Source organism: Mandrillus leucophaeus, unplaced genomic scaffold, assembly GCF_000951045.1.
Source record: "Mandrillus leucophaeus isolate KB7577 unplaced genomic scaffold, Mleu.le_1.0 Scaffold133, whole genome shotgun sequence".
NCBI lineage: Eukaryota > Metazoa > Chordata > Mammalia > Primates > Cercopithecidae > Mandrillus > Mandrillus leucophaeus.
This window is the reverse complement of record NW_012101288.1, coordinates 2325432-2339905: the sequence shown is the minus strand read 5'-3', so window position 1 is coordinate 2339905 and position 14474 is coordinate 2325432. Positions and strand designations below refer to the sequence as shown.

At 39.6% G+C, this 14474-nt stretch overlaps 1 protein-coding gene across 1 annotated transcript in view; it reads right to left on the bottom strand.

The window, feature by feature from the left end:
* Positions 1-14474, bottom strand: part of COL14A1 (collagen, type XIV, alpha 1) — a 263059-nt gene that overhangs the window by 158155 nt on the left and 90430 nt on the right. Inside the window, exons 15-19 of the mRNA XM_011973001.1 lie at positions 7128-7254; positions 5561-5700; positions 4965-5097; positions 3550-3609; positions 1458-1609 (exon numbers count right to left, since the gene is read on the bottom strand). Of these exons, the coding sequence (XP_011828391.1) occupies positions 1458-1609; positions 3550-3609; positions 4965-5097; positions 5561-5700; positions 7128-7254 (612 nt within the window). The remainder of the gene's footprint in view (positions 1-1457; positions 1610-3549; positions 3610-4964; positions 5098-5560; positions 5701-7127; positions 7255-14474) is intronic.

Sequence of the window (14474 nt, the reverse complement as noted above, 5' to 3'; positions counted from 1 at the left end):
AGCCAACAAACATACAAAAAAAAAAAAAAAAAAAAGCTCTTCATCATTGGTCATTAGAGAAACTCAAATCAAAACCACAATGAGATATCATCTCATGACAGTTAGAATGGCAATCACTAAAAAGTCAGGAAACAACAGATGCTAGAGAGGAAGTGGAGAAACAGGAACACTTTTACACTGTTGGTGAGACTGTAAATTACTTCAACCATTGTGGAAGACAGTGTTGCGATTCCTGGAGGATCTAGAACCAGAAATACCATTTGACCCCGCAATCCCACTACTGGGCATATACCCAAAGCATTATAAATCATTCTACTATAACGATACATCCACACATGTTTATTGCAGCACTATTCACAATAGCAAAGACTTGGAACCAACCCAGAGGCCCATCAATGACAGACTGGATAAAGAAAATGTGGCACATATACACCACGGAATACTATGCAGTCATAAAAAAGGATGAGTTCATGTCCTTTGTAGAGACATGGATGAAGCTGGAAACCATCATTCTCAGCAAACTAACACAGGAACAGGCAACCAAACACCGCACCTTCTCACTCGTAAGTGGGAACTGAACAATGAGAACACATGGACACAGGGAGGGGAACAGCACACACTGGGGCCTGTTGGGGGATGCGGAGCAAGGAAAGGGATAGCATTAGGAGAAATACCTAATGTAGATGACAGGTTGATGGGTGCAGCAAACCACCATGGACCATGCATACCTATGTAAAAACCTGTGTATTCTGCACATGTATCCCAGAACTTAAGTATAATAAAAATAGTAATAATAATGATAAACAAATTAGAAAAAAACAGTGTATCATTTAGAAAAAGGAAAGATAGATAAAACAACTCAAAGAAAACTCAATGTATAAAAATCTAAATCCCTGAGGGGATACACCCATGTTAAGAATAATTACAAATGACTATAAATCTGCTCAATATGAATTGACATCAATGAAAAATATAACTATTAGTTAATGGATGGTATTTTATTAAGAATATTTTCACTATACCATATAGAAGACCTTTTCTGTGTCCTTTGCTTAAAAGTTTTTTTATCAGATTTCCAAGGGCAGAAGAAATTACTTTCTATATTAAACTTTTACACATATCTATACATACATATATACAGATACAAGTGCATATGGCCTTTTATGATCCAACTTTGGTGCTTGAACAGGTGATTGAGGCAGCAGAAGAGAAGCAACATTTGAAACAATGTTCAGAGGTTATTAACTTAAAGCAAGTTGTACATGGAGCAAGTTTTGGATATATAAAGGTCACTAAGAAGCCAGTAGTGGAGTCAGATTAACAGCAAACATTAGTTTCTGGAGATGGCAGACTCACTAAGAAACGAGCAGTAAAGTTTGCATTGATCTCCAAAGACAGTCTTGTTAGTTGTATTAGTAACATCTGCAGAGTTTCTAGTCAGTTGAATTTGTACAGACCGTTCCTACCACTTCTTCCTCGGGGTCCCCTTGAACTGTCAGGTAGGTCACCCTAAACTGCTGCACATCGCTGTCAGAAATGTCCCATTTTACCCGCAGGCTAGAAGTGGTTTCATCACCTACAACCAGGTTTCTGATTCCCGTCTGGAAAACTGGAATAAACACAACCAAAGATTTAAAAACTTTTAACCCATCATATTCCAAAATGAGCCACAGAGACTACCTGTGGGGTAACAGCAAGCATCATTTAATGTATCCCTGTAATATAGATGTATATGAGGCGAGAAGAGCTCAGCTATGGTGCTTAATGGGGAGGCAAGATACTTACTAGCAGCAAATAAAAGTGGGATTAAGAGATGCTTACAAGATGAGACCATGGAGCTCTCAAAACTGTCAGTTCTGTATATGCACTAGTAAAAAGAACTGGGAAGAAGCCCTGAGACTAGAAAAACAGCCCATGGAACCCAAAGGAAAGTGTGGTCATGAAAACCTCACACTAGTGCTCTGTGGACATGTGGGCACAGTGGGCCAGATCTTGTCCACCTCTGTGTGTAATCTAGCATCCAACACACATCACAATGACCTGCCCTAGCCCCCATTTCTGTTTTAACACTTGTCATTCAAAGCACAAATCTGCGCTCAGGCTGCCTTTATCCATTCAGCCCACAGAAACACGATCTTTTCTCTGATACTTGTCCAAACTCCTTTACCCATATTTCCTGGCACATTCATGCTCATCTCAAGGTGTCTGCTCCCTTATTTGTCACATTTTTTTTTCTTTTCTCTTCTACTCCCAACTTCATTTCCCTTTGTCCATCTCATCTCATTCTCCTTTCTCTTCATTCATGTATTAATTCATTTAGAAAATATTCATTGAACTTTTTCTGTGTGTCAGACTGTTAGGGCTTTGGTTTTCATACAGTTACTAACTCAACAAAAATAGTAAAAGTGTCACAGAGGAGGTAGGAGATTGACATTTACCTGGCAACATTGCAGGGGGGTTACCAGGCAATGGGAATGGGAGGAAACTTCTCACATTCAGGGCAAGGAGTTTGGGATGGAAAGAGAAAAATGGGGGAAGCATAGGAAATATGGTTGAGGCCAGGAAGGGAAGCAGGACCCAACTAGGAAGGATCTTGGATGCTATGAAAAAGACTTCAGAGCACAAAGAAGGCTTGATAAGGATTAATTGAGGAATGAATGAATCAACGAATGGGTAATGGAGAGCCACTGAAGTGTCTTACAGAAGTAAATAAATGATATTATCAAACTTGTGTTTTACCAAGTTGACTCTGACAGCTAGTTGGGAGGTATATTACAGTGAAAGGGAAAGCTAAGCTGAGAGAGGAAACAACTAATGTAGGAAAAACAATAGACCAGCCAAGTCTCAGTTACCCACAGAAATGCAAGGAAAACATGATAAGAATAATTCTCAACAAGACCAGGCATGGTGGCTCATGCCTGTAATTCCAGAACTTTGGGAGGCCGAGGAAGAAGGAACATTTGATCTCAGGAGTTAAAGACCAGCCTGGGCAATATGGCAGGAAAGACCTCATCTCTACTAAAATTCAAAACAATTAGCCAGGCATGGTGGCACATGCCTGTAGTCCTAGCTACCTGGGGGGATGAGGCAGGAGGATCGCATGAGCCCAGGAAGTCAAGGCTGTGGTGAGCCTTGATCATGCCACTGCACTCCAGGCTGGATGACAGAGTGAAACTCTATCTCTAAAAGAAAAAAAGAGAAAAGAAGAGGAATTCTCAACAGAGAGCAACAGAAGTCACCGAGATAAAGAGGAAGGCAAAGACCCCTGGGGAGGCAGCTATGTTAACATTCCAGGTAAGGTGCATGAGCATCCAAGGCAAAGATGAAAGAAGTAGAGTGATATATCAGTGAGATCAGTTGACTAGGAGATCCATAGTGGCAAGGAAGATGTTGAGAAGCTCTGAGAGGTGTGAAATTTGAACCAGTGTGCCAGAAAAGGAAGGGAGGGTCATCTATTTTCCTATTTAATAATAAATAAAACCAGGATAACATAACATCTGTTTAAATAAAAATTTTAAAGTGGGTAAACAGGCTACTATTTGACCTTACCTGACGTCACAGGCGTGGTAGGCACCATGGTTGTAGCTGGTTCTGTCCAAAAACTGTCAACTAAAAGCAATATATTGCTTAAAAATGCTGTAAAAATAATAACTGTTCATTTTTATATAGCATTTTGTAGCTTTCAAAGAACATTTCACCTATATTATCTCACTTGCCTCCCACAACAAACATGACTATGGTTAGAAGACCAAAGAAGTGAATTGTAAGTAAGGCAGACATACCTGTTCCACAGATAAGAAGACTGAAATCCGAAGAATGTTAAAGTTTCTCATCACAGATACCAGGCTTCACATAAACATTTGAACTACATCTACAGAATTGTGAAACCACCCAATTACTTTGAAATAGGGGCATAGCCGTGGTAATTAAGGGAAATTAGACAGTGTTGTAGACCAAGTTGTGAAAAGGCTGCCAAACAGGACCACCACGGAGTGCAATGTGCTTGGACAAGCAGTGCATCTTCTATTTCTTACAGCCACCATGGGCATACAGCAGAATGAAGTACAGAGATGAAGATCCTCTTTTTAGGGTCAACACACCCATCCACCTGGTGCTGGAACACTGCCTGCCAACAGTTCACAGCTCTGAGAACTGTCCCGCCTGAGTTCATGGCCTCTGTCAGGGAATGGCTCACCTCCAGCTACTGGGGATGCAAGAGTATGAAGTCTCAGCCCCTTTGCCTCTATTTGGGACAACTCAGAAGGGTCACCCCAGCATTAGACCTCCGTTATAATATGATTAGCTGAGGGTTCAGTTTCAACTTCTTCCCATGTCCTGTCCTGCTGTCCTCAGGTTTTTACATAAGCATCTCCCAACTGCACTCTTCAATAAACTTTCTGGCTGCAATTTTCTGTCTAGAATCTGGTTCCAGGGAACCCAGGCTAAGGCAATTTAATATGTGGTCAATACCTCATATTTTAAAAATGAAGAGATGAATGAATCAGCGAGTAAATTTTGTACAAGATTCTTGGAACCAAAATCAACTTGGAAAATTCCAGAAACTCTTTGACATGTTGGCCCTAGGTTTATTTGTTTGGCAATCTATTCATTTGTGAGTTATTTTATCCATTCATGCATACATCCATTCACCTATCCACCCATCCATCCATTCTATGGGTATTTATTCTACAGTTAACATGAGCCAAGTACCGTGCTAAGTCCTGGAAAATACAATGGTGAGCAAGACAGATGTGGTCCCTGCCTTCATGTTGATCATTATCTAGGAAGCTAAGATACTTCACATACTGGTTTCATTGAAGGTGAAGATATATGAAGAATTCTGGGGGAAAAAGAGACACTGAAGTTTCCATAGCCAAGGATAACGCAGATGGGGAAGGAAATTGATGGGGTAAAGAGGGATTGTGGGAGCAGCTGAAACGCATCATGGCCAGACCAAGACTTACGTGTGGTCCCCACAGCAGTCACCACCTCACTCTCGCTTCCATCATCAAGTACGGCCAATAGTGAAACTTCATACTCCGTACCGGGCTCCAAGCCTTCAATAACATGTGAGTCCTGTTCTTCTCTCAGGACAACCTGAAATGTATTTTGGTGCTTAGTAACTACGTTTATTTGAAAAAAAAAAAAGAAAAGAAAAGAAAAAGTGTTATTCTGAGCATAAGCAAGAAACAACCAACCATAAAGAACTCCAAGGCTGTCGAAGTCCATTTTAAGGTCAAGTCAGAGACTTTATTCCTTTCGATCCCCTCAGCAAATAAGTTATTAATATTGGAAAAGTGACATTTTACAGTTGTATTAAATGTCATTTGTTAAAGTCAAAGAATCTGAAAATATATAAAGTATATAACTAAAGCTCTGGCAACAATATATCATAATATTAGGAAAATCATATGATTTGACATTTCTAAAACTCCAAGCCATGTAAAATACTAATTACTTCTGTGATTCTTAATATATTTTAAAGTGAAGACCAACTCCAGCAGCAGTAGGTATTCACTAATGCTCCGGATTAATTTTCAGTCTGTTTCAGTCAACTCACCTCCTCGGTCTTCCCCCCATAGACTGGAATCCACATCAATTTGTGTAGCCCTTCATCAGCTGAGAGGGGATGCCAGGTCACCCTAAAACTGTCTGTCGTCACCTCATCAATTTCTAAGTATTGCTGGGCTGGAACTTCCTCTGTAAACCAAGGAAGGAGATTTTTGTTAGGGAAATGAGAAGGCAAGAAAGCCAAACCCAAGTATCTCCCAGGGGTGTAGAAGACTCTTTGAGGAATCTTTTGCTTTAGGAAAGCACAGGGAAGAAGGAAAACCAGGGCCCATCAGTCCAGGGTGGCCTTCCATTTCTGTTTCCAGCATTCACCAATATCATAAATTAGGGAAACCATGGAAATAACAGATCTTAAAACTTTTCCAGTAATTTCTAAAACTCTTAGCTTTTCTATTTGGCTGTTTTCATTAACTATAAAAAACAAGAGTGGCATATTCATTTTTTAAAAAATATTATTTTCCAAGTATCTTGAGGAAATTAACAAAATAGTCCTCTAGGGGCCTAAGAAAGCTTCCCTTTTAGTTCTTTTTGCTTTAGTAGCTAAATCGCTCCCTAATATTAATCCTGGAAAAGAACCTTCAATCTTTTAACTTGTGCATATGGTGGTCATCAAAAATGAAATAGAATTAATCAGGCCTTCCACTGTTTCAGAGCTTATACACTTCCGGGATGTACAACAGAAAGTATAACACCCAACTGCACCCAAAATAAATAGTCAAAGAATTGGTTTTTATTATTTGAAGCCAGAGTTTTTCTAAAAAAAAAACAACAAAAACAGAAAAACCCAAATTTTTGATAGGACACCATGAGAATCCCAACTAGAATTAGCCTTCTGGAGATTTGGTTAAATTACTGAATTTTTCCACGAACATTATTTCTCAATCCAGCTTCTTTTTCATCTCTCTCCAAATCATCTTCTCATCTCCCCAGTAAAGACTACATTTGTTTCCAAGTGCAATCAATGGTAAGTTCAGAAAGCAAATAACAGAATTGTTGCAACCAGGAGACAAAAAGTGGCTACAGGATACATATAGAAAAGAAAAATAATGTATACATGTCTTACATTTAATTTTAGGGTTTAAAATATTACTTCTTATTATTTGAAGATTCAGGCTCCAGGAAAATCATTGACTGATATATTGAGCTCAATAGTATGAGACTGTCATTTTTGTAGGTCAAAAACTGTTGGATATCAGCAATTTTGGAAATTCAACCTAATACACACACTCATTTGAATGGAAGAAGGATGTAGAAGTTTTAACTAAGGAATGAAAGTAAAAGGAATAAGATTAGGAAGAGAAAAACATATATTTTTTTAAAAACAGACCTTTTGAATTTAGGTGGTCTTTTCTCTCTCTTCCTTGCTTTGATAAAAAATAACTAGCCAGTACACACATTAGTCATCCGGTTGTTTATTTTTTAATGATAACATAAAAGAAATCAAACTTAAAATTCAATCTCTTCAAAATCACAAATAAAGAAGGTGCTCTGGGTTCTGGTTTCTATATATTAATAGCTATTCTCGAAACTTTTCAAACCACAATGAGGATGCTTACCGGTGGTAAAAACCCCAGTCAGAGGCTCTGACTGTCCTTCATCATAGATGGAGAAAATAGCAACAGTATACTCTGTGAGAGGTGTCAAGCCCTTCAGAGGGAAGGTAGTAATAGGATCAACTTCAACCTGTCAAAGAAAGAAGTCATAATAACAGCTCTATCTAATGCTCTCTAAGTACAGGAATCATTTTATTACTGTCTGTAGCTCGCTTAGCTGACAGCAAAGTTATAAACACTATAAAACAAATTATTGAATTATAAAACCAAACAGTTTATGTATGAACATTTCTGATCTTATACCCTTAGATAACCCACCAGTTAATTCTCAGGACAACTTTGCAATCAATATTCTTTCCATTCATTCCAGACACAAAGTGCAGACAACTTAAGAGGCGGACATAAATACAGATAATGTTTCCAGTTAGATCTGCTAGTAGCAATCAGTTTTTTGCTTCACTGCCTGGGCTCTGCTGGCCCCATAGCTAAGTAATTCACGATGACTCCTATAAGAGTCGTACAGGTGAGCAACGATGCTGGGAAAGAACTGGGGAACATTAATACTAAAGAAAATAGTAAATATTTGAAACATTACTCTATCTTCCACAGAAAGACATATTTGGTGAAAATATTTTTCAACTTCTTTGGGGCATATAAAAGATGAAATCCCGAGGAATAGAGATCAAGGGTGTAAGAAAAATTAAGGATTAGAAAAGAGAACTTGACAACAAAAAACATACATTGAAAAAAGAAACCACAAAGTAAGAGGAGATGGGTGGGTCAGACGTGGTGGCTCACGCCTGTAATCCCAGCACTTTGGGAGGCCGAGGCAGGTGGATCACTTGAGGTTGGGAGTTCAAGACCAACCTGATCAACATGGCGAAACCCCATGTCTACGAAAAATTTAAAAATTAGCTGGGCGTGGTGGCGCGCACCTGTAATCCCAGCTACTTAGGAGGCGGAGGCAGGAGAATCACTTGAACCAGGGTGGCAGAGGTCACAGCGAGCTGAGATCATGCCACTGCACTCCTGCCTGGGTGACAGAGTGAGACTCTGTCTCAAAAAAAAAAAAAGGAGATGAGGGCAGGGTCTACAAGGCACCCTCAAGGCAAGAGAAAGAACAAGAACAGATGAAGCTTTGTCACTGAGGGGTTGGGCATGGGGCTACAGCGCTGCACAGTACAGGGTGCATATTGTAGACCACGTATATGGGGCCCACACCTAGGTGTTTCACATATATTCTCTGTTAATCCTCACAAGCACTTATAATAATGCATAATGAGGTGCCCCCACTGTGGTGATACTCTGGAAAATTTAAGAAATGACCATATTTACCTGAGAGCAACCTCTGCCAAAAAATAAGCTCTGCTTAAAATGTTCTCATGAGACATTTGAGCAGAGCAATAAGATCATTTTTTCTGTTGTTGTTTTTTGGAGACAGGTTCTTGCTCTTGTCACCCAGGAGGGAGTACAGTGGCACGATCTTGGCTTACCATAACCTCTGCCTCCAGGGTTCAAGCTATTGTTTTGTCTCAGCCTCCCATGTAGCTGGGATTACAGGCATGCACCACCAGGTCCGGCTAATTTTTTATTTTTAGTAGAGACACGGTTTCAGCATGTTGGCCAGGCTGGTCTCAAACTCCTGGCCTCTAGTGATCCACCCACCTCGGCCTCCCAAAGTGCTGGGATTATAAGTGTGAGCCACTGCACCCAGCCAAGATCTCTTATGTATGGTACTATCAGTGACTAATCCTGATGCTACCTGAGGTTCAGGGGAAGGTCACTATATGTGTCTGCTCATGGCAAAGTAACCTTTAGCAAAATATAAAATGTCACCTCCCTACTTAAACCTTCATTGGCTATCTATTGCACTCTGAATCAAAACCAAGCACCCTGAGATACCTCATGGCCTTCATAATCTGGGGCAGCACCTTTTCTTTCTGCCATACTCCAGTGGCCTGTTTGGCTCCAGCCACACTGGCCTCCTTTCAGGTCCTTGCCTTTCCCACCTCAGGGCCTTAGCACATGCAGTTCACTCTGTCTGTGACCCCATTCTCCAGCTCTTGTCAAAATTAGGCCTTCTTCCTCTATCATGACTATGCTTAACTAGAACCTCCTCAGAGGACGGTTCTTTTTCCACCTATGTTTCCACCTATAAGTGGGGTTATTCACTGACACTGGCCTTGTTGTTTCCTCCTTGGCACCAGTGGCAATGTGAAATTACTTCATTTACCTACATGTTTACTGTCTATCTCCTGCATAGAGTATAAACTCCTTGAAGGCAAGAACTTGTTTAGTTTCTTCACCACTGTATGTTGAATTATATTTTTTGAGTGAATAGAATAAGTAAATTAAAATGAAGATGAAGGCACCAAAAAAACTATTTCTTAAAAGAGGTGAGAAAGGTCTTCTCTAAACTAAGGGCCAGAACAGAAGCCATACACACCTCTAAAGAATCTACACCTCTGTAGGTCAAAAAAGAGTGCCAACCCTGGAAAAAAAGAGCTGTCATTGTACTGTACCATTGTGCTGTACTGGGCCACTCTTCTGGAGAAGGCCAGCGAATCCCAGCCTTCCCAGACACTCTAGTTGAGGGGTCACACACGGACATGAAGTCATCCTAGAAGTTCTGGTCCAGTCAGATTCCCAGATGAATGCATGAATCACCCCAGCTGACGCCACATGGCAGAGCCCAGCTGTCCCTGCTGAGTTCTGCCCAAGTTGCATGCTCCTAGGCTATATTTTAAGTTGCAGTGTTGGCTACACAGCAACGGTTAATTGAAAGTATGGATTATCTTCTTCTAAATCAGGGATTGATAACATTATAGGTCATTTTTAGCACTTACTGTTTACTGCGGCCTGTGAACTATCTGCATGCTTTATATGCATTCACTTATTTAATCCTTATCACAATCCTGTGGGGGAGCTAATTATTACTCCCCATTTGAAAATGGAAAAATGAGATTCCAAAAATTAAGGAACTTGCCCAAGGGGAAAACAGCTAGTACATAGGTCTTAAACACAGGTGTTTCAGGCTCTAAATCATATGTTCTTAAACACTATTTAAAGTATGGCTTCATTATTTAAGCTCACAGAAAATACAAACCCATGTTAAAAAATGTGAGTTCAAGACATACTTTCCTAACCTCTAGTTACATATTGCTTTCTGTTGTTTTGAATTGTCATGGCTGAGATTTATTGAGCACTTACAGAGTCAGGGACTTGATACTCATTGTCTTATTTAGAGTCTCCCCTACCCACCTTCACCCACCAAACCCTAGGTGCTTTCACAACTATTTTCCGAAGGAAAATCTAGGCCCAAACAGCTTAACTAACTTGCCCTGAGCCATAAAATTATTAACTGGAATGTCTAGTTAGGCCTTGATCTTGTTTCTAAGTTTCGAATCTGTGACAAATAGGAATTTTGCAAAGATATCAAACATACACAAAAGCAGTTAAAATCTAGGTACTGGAGTCTTAGGTCCACCAAACAGGAGAAAGGACTAAAAGAAAGAAGAGTGTGTGTGTGTGTGTGTGTGTGTGTGTGTGTATCTGTTAAAAAGGATCTCGTTTATTAAATATTTGATGCTGAATAGACTATATTTTATATAATTTCAGCATTGATTATTCTATTTCATCAAATAAAGGCCTTTAGGTATCATTTATTTATATTAGTTAAAATATCATGCTTTAAATGATTAGTCCCAGAACTGATTTTGCTGGTAGTATTTTAAGATGTAGAAGAAAAATTTGAGGAAATAATAACAAATAACCATGATCTCATTGTTATGCAACGATTTCTGAGAAATATCCTCAATCAGTCTAGCTAAAAGTTTAACTTCAGCCTAATTTTGGAAGGGATGTAGAAAAAGGCTCTGATGAGGAACAAGGGATTTGGGCTCAACTCCAGGCTCTACTGCTGAGTCACTGCTACTAGGAACTGGACTCTCAAAGTCCAAAAACTGTGACCTTTGCATTTATAAAACTCAAATGGCAGCACTTAATTCTCCATCATGTTTGCGTACTTCCAAAATCCTTTCACAGTAAATGCTACCTGAGATGACTTCTGTCCATAGTTTGATAAGTCATACTTTGTCAGCATTTGGTTCTGTAAGGATTACATGAGGTTTAGAGCACTCAGAACAGTGCCTGGCTCATGGGAAGCACTCAACAAATGTTAGCCACCATTATAATCATCACCATCATTATCATCATGGTCATCATGATCATCATCACCATAATCATCACCATCATTATCATCATCATCATCACCGTCACCATCACCATCATCACCATCATCATCATCACCATCACCATCATCACCACCATCATCATCACCATCATCACCATCATTATCATCATCATCACCATTACCATCATCACCATCATCATCATCACCATCATCACCATCATTATCATCATCATCGTCAGCAGCAGCATGGACATTTGTTGAAATACTTGTTTCATTTTTCTTCCTGGTCTCCAAAAAGTTGGGGAGAGGGGTAATGCAGAAAAGATACAGAGGGAGGAAGAGGAAGTGAGAGAAGGAAGATAAGAGGAAATGAAGCAGAAAATATTGAGTGTAAAGCAAAAGTGTTAATAATCAATTGCATGGGCCGGGCACAGTGGCTCACACCTGTAATCCCAGCACTTTGGGAGGCCGAGGTGGGCAGATCATGAGGTCAAGAGATCAAGACCATCCTGGCCAACATGGTGAAACTCCATCTCTACTAAAATTACAAAAAATTAGCCGGGCATGGTGGTGGGCGCCTGTAGTCCCAGTTACTTGGGAGGCTGAGGCAGAAGAATGGCATGAACCCAGGAGGCTGAGCTTGCAGTGAGCTGAGATCGTGCCACTGCACTCTATACTGGGTGACAGAGCGAGACTCTGTCTCAAAAAAAAAAAAAAAAGAAAGGAAAAAATCGTTGCGTTGTCTATAAATAGAAGCTTAAATTCATAGAAATTAAAGCAAAATCTAATAGAAGTATTCATCCTTAAAATTATACATTCTAAAGTTAGGTACAGTAATACTTCAATAAAAGATACTTATCCAGCAACCTCAAGTATCTATAGCATGGCTATGAATTAAGAAATAAGAAACACACACACACACACACACACACACACACACACACTCTAGTCAAAACTGGTGTTACAAAATCCATGCCTGGCTTATGCATTTTACTCAAATGAAATTTTCTCAAATCTTCATTCATAGCCCATTTTCTCATATTTTAAGTTTGGTTTTACCAAACATAGCTTTCTAATTTCCCAGAAACAGCAAATGCTAGCAGCTTCCCCAAGATTGAAAAACACTACCAAAAAACCCCCAAACATATGTTCTCAACAAGTATGTTAGGCTGGGGCTATTCTCTGCAAAGACAAATAACAGAAAATAGTAGAAGAAGCTACAGCAGCTGCTATAGTCTGGAAGGTTGTGTCCCCCTGCAGATTCATATGTTGGTACCTGATCCCCAATGCAGTAGTATTAAGAGATAGGGTCTTTGAGAGATGATTAGGTCATGAGAGAGGAATGCCCCTATTAGAGAGGCCCATGGGAGCTTGTCTGCTCCTTCCACCAGGTAAGAACATAGGTAGAAATCTCCAACTATGAGGAATACACCTGCAAATTCAGGTGCAGGTGCCTTGATCTTAGACTTCTCAGCTTCCAGAACCGTGAACAATAAATTTCTGCCATTGATAAGTTTCCCAAGCTGGGCACAGTGCCTCACTCCTGTAATTCCAGCACTTTGGGAGGCCAAGGCAGACAAATCCCTTGAGCCCAGGAGTTTGAGACCTGCCTGGACCACATGGCAAAACCTGGTCTGTACAAAAATTAGCTAGGCATGGTGGCATGTGCCTGTAGTCCCAGCTACTCGGGAGGATGAGGTGGGAGGATCACCTGAGCCTGCAAGGTTGAGGATGCAGTGAGCCATGATCACACTACAGCACTTCAACCTAGGCAACAGGGACCCTGTCTCTAAATAAATAAATAAACAAAACTTCCCCAGGCAAGGTATTTTGTTACAGAAAACCAAATGGACTAAGACACGGTTATAATCATTATATAATTATATTATAAATGTAATGGATATATAAGAAAGTTTGTTTTTGTTTTATTAAAAATTATTACCAAAGGAGGATGCTCCACAATGAACAAATATTTACTGGTGAATATAGAGGTGTTACTTTCGTTGTTCAATGAGTCAACTCTTTTAAATTGGTAAGTTTTATATAAAAATAGAAATCAGTGGTATCTCTCCAAGAGTCTTAAGATCTGGCAGCCCATGCCTGGATTTCTATGCAGCAGCAATCAGTAGAAGCTGAGACTGGCTGCATCTTAGATGCACACACTTCCCATCACACCAGTCCCTAGTATCCCTGTCATTGAAACCCACTGTCCATTGTCACTTATCAGTAGTCTTGCTCGTGGTCTTTCTTTCAGTAGAGAATTTCTTCTGCATTCATGTCCTCAAAATGGGAAGACAAAATATAGCCTAAGTTAGGCCGGGAGCAGTGGTTCATGCCTGTAATCCCAGCACTTTGGGAGGCCTAGGCGGGCAGATCGTCTGAGGTCAGGAGTTTGAGACTAACCTGAGAAACATGGTGAAACTCTGTCTCTACTAAAAATACAAAAATGAGCTGGGCACAGTGGCGCATGCCTTTAGTCCCAGCTACTCGGGAGGCTGAACCAAGAGAATCGCTTGAATTTGGAAGGCAGGGGTTGCAGTGAGCCGAGATCATGCCACTGCACTCCAGCCTGGGTGACAAAGCGAGACTTCATCTCAAAAATTTATATATAATATATATATTTATAATATTTATAAATATGTATATATAATATATATTTATATGTAATACATAATATAATATGTTATATATTTATAAATATATATTATATATAATACACATACATTATATATAATATATACTTATATATATTATATATACAGCCTAAGTTAGCCTCATGTGTCAAGCAAAACACGACAGTATTTCTTTGCAGGTGTGTCTGCTTCTACAGATTTAATGGTATGCTTCAATCATTTATAGTATCTGCCTCATCCTCCTACACAGTTGAATTTACAACCCTTGGGAAAGCAGTTTACGTATTACCAGTGACAAAGACACACCTATAGCTCAGTGTTTTTTTATTTCAATCTTTTTACTGCTCCAGGCTACTCTCTTCAAAAACAAAGCAACTCATCCAAATGACCAGACTCTTCAGGAGTATTTACTCTCAAGATTTACGAAGGTTTAATGAAGCATATCGAACAGTATTTCTTTTTTCTTTTTTTTTTTTTTTTTTTTTTTTTTTGGAATTCATTTCATTAGATTAAGGTAAACTCTGG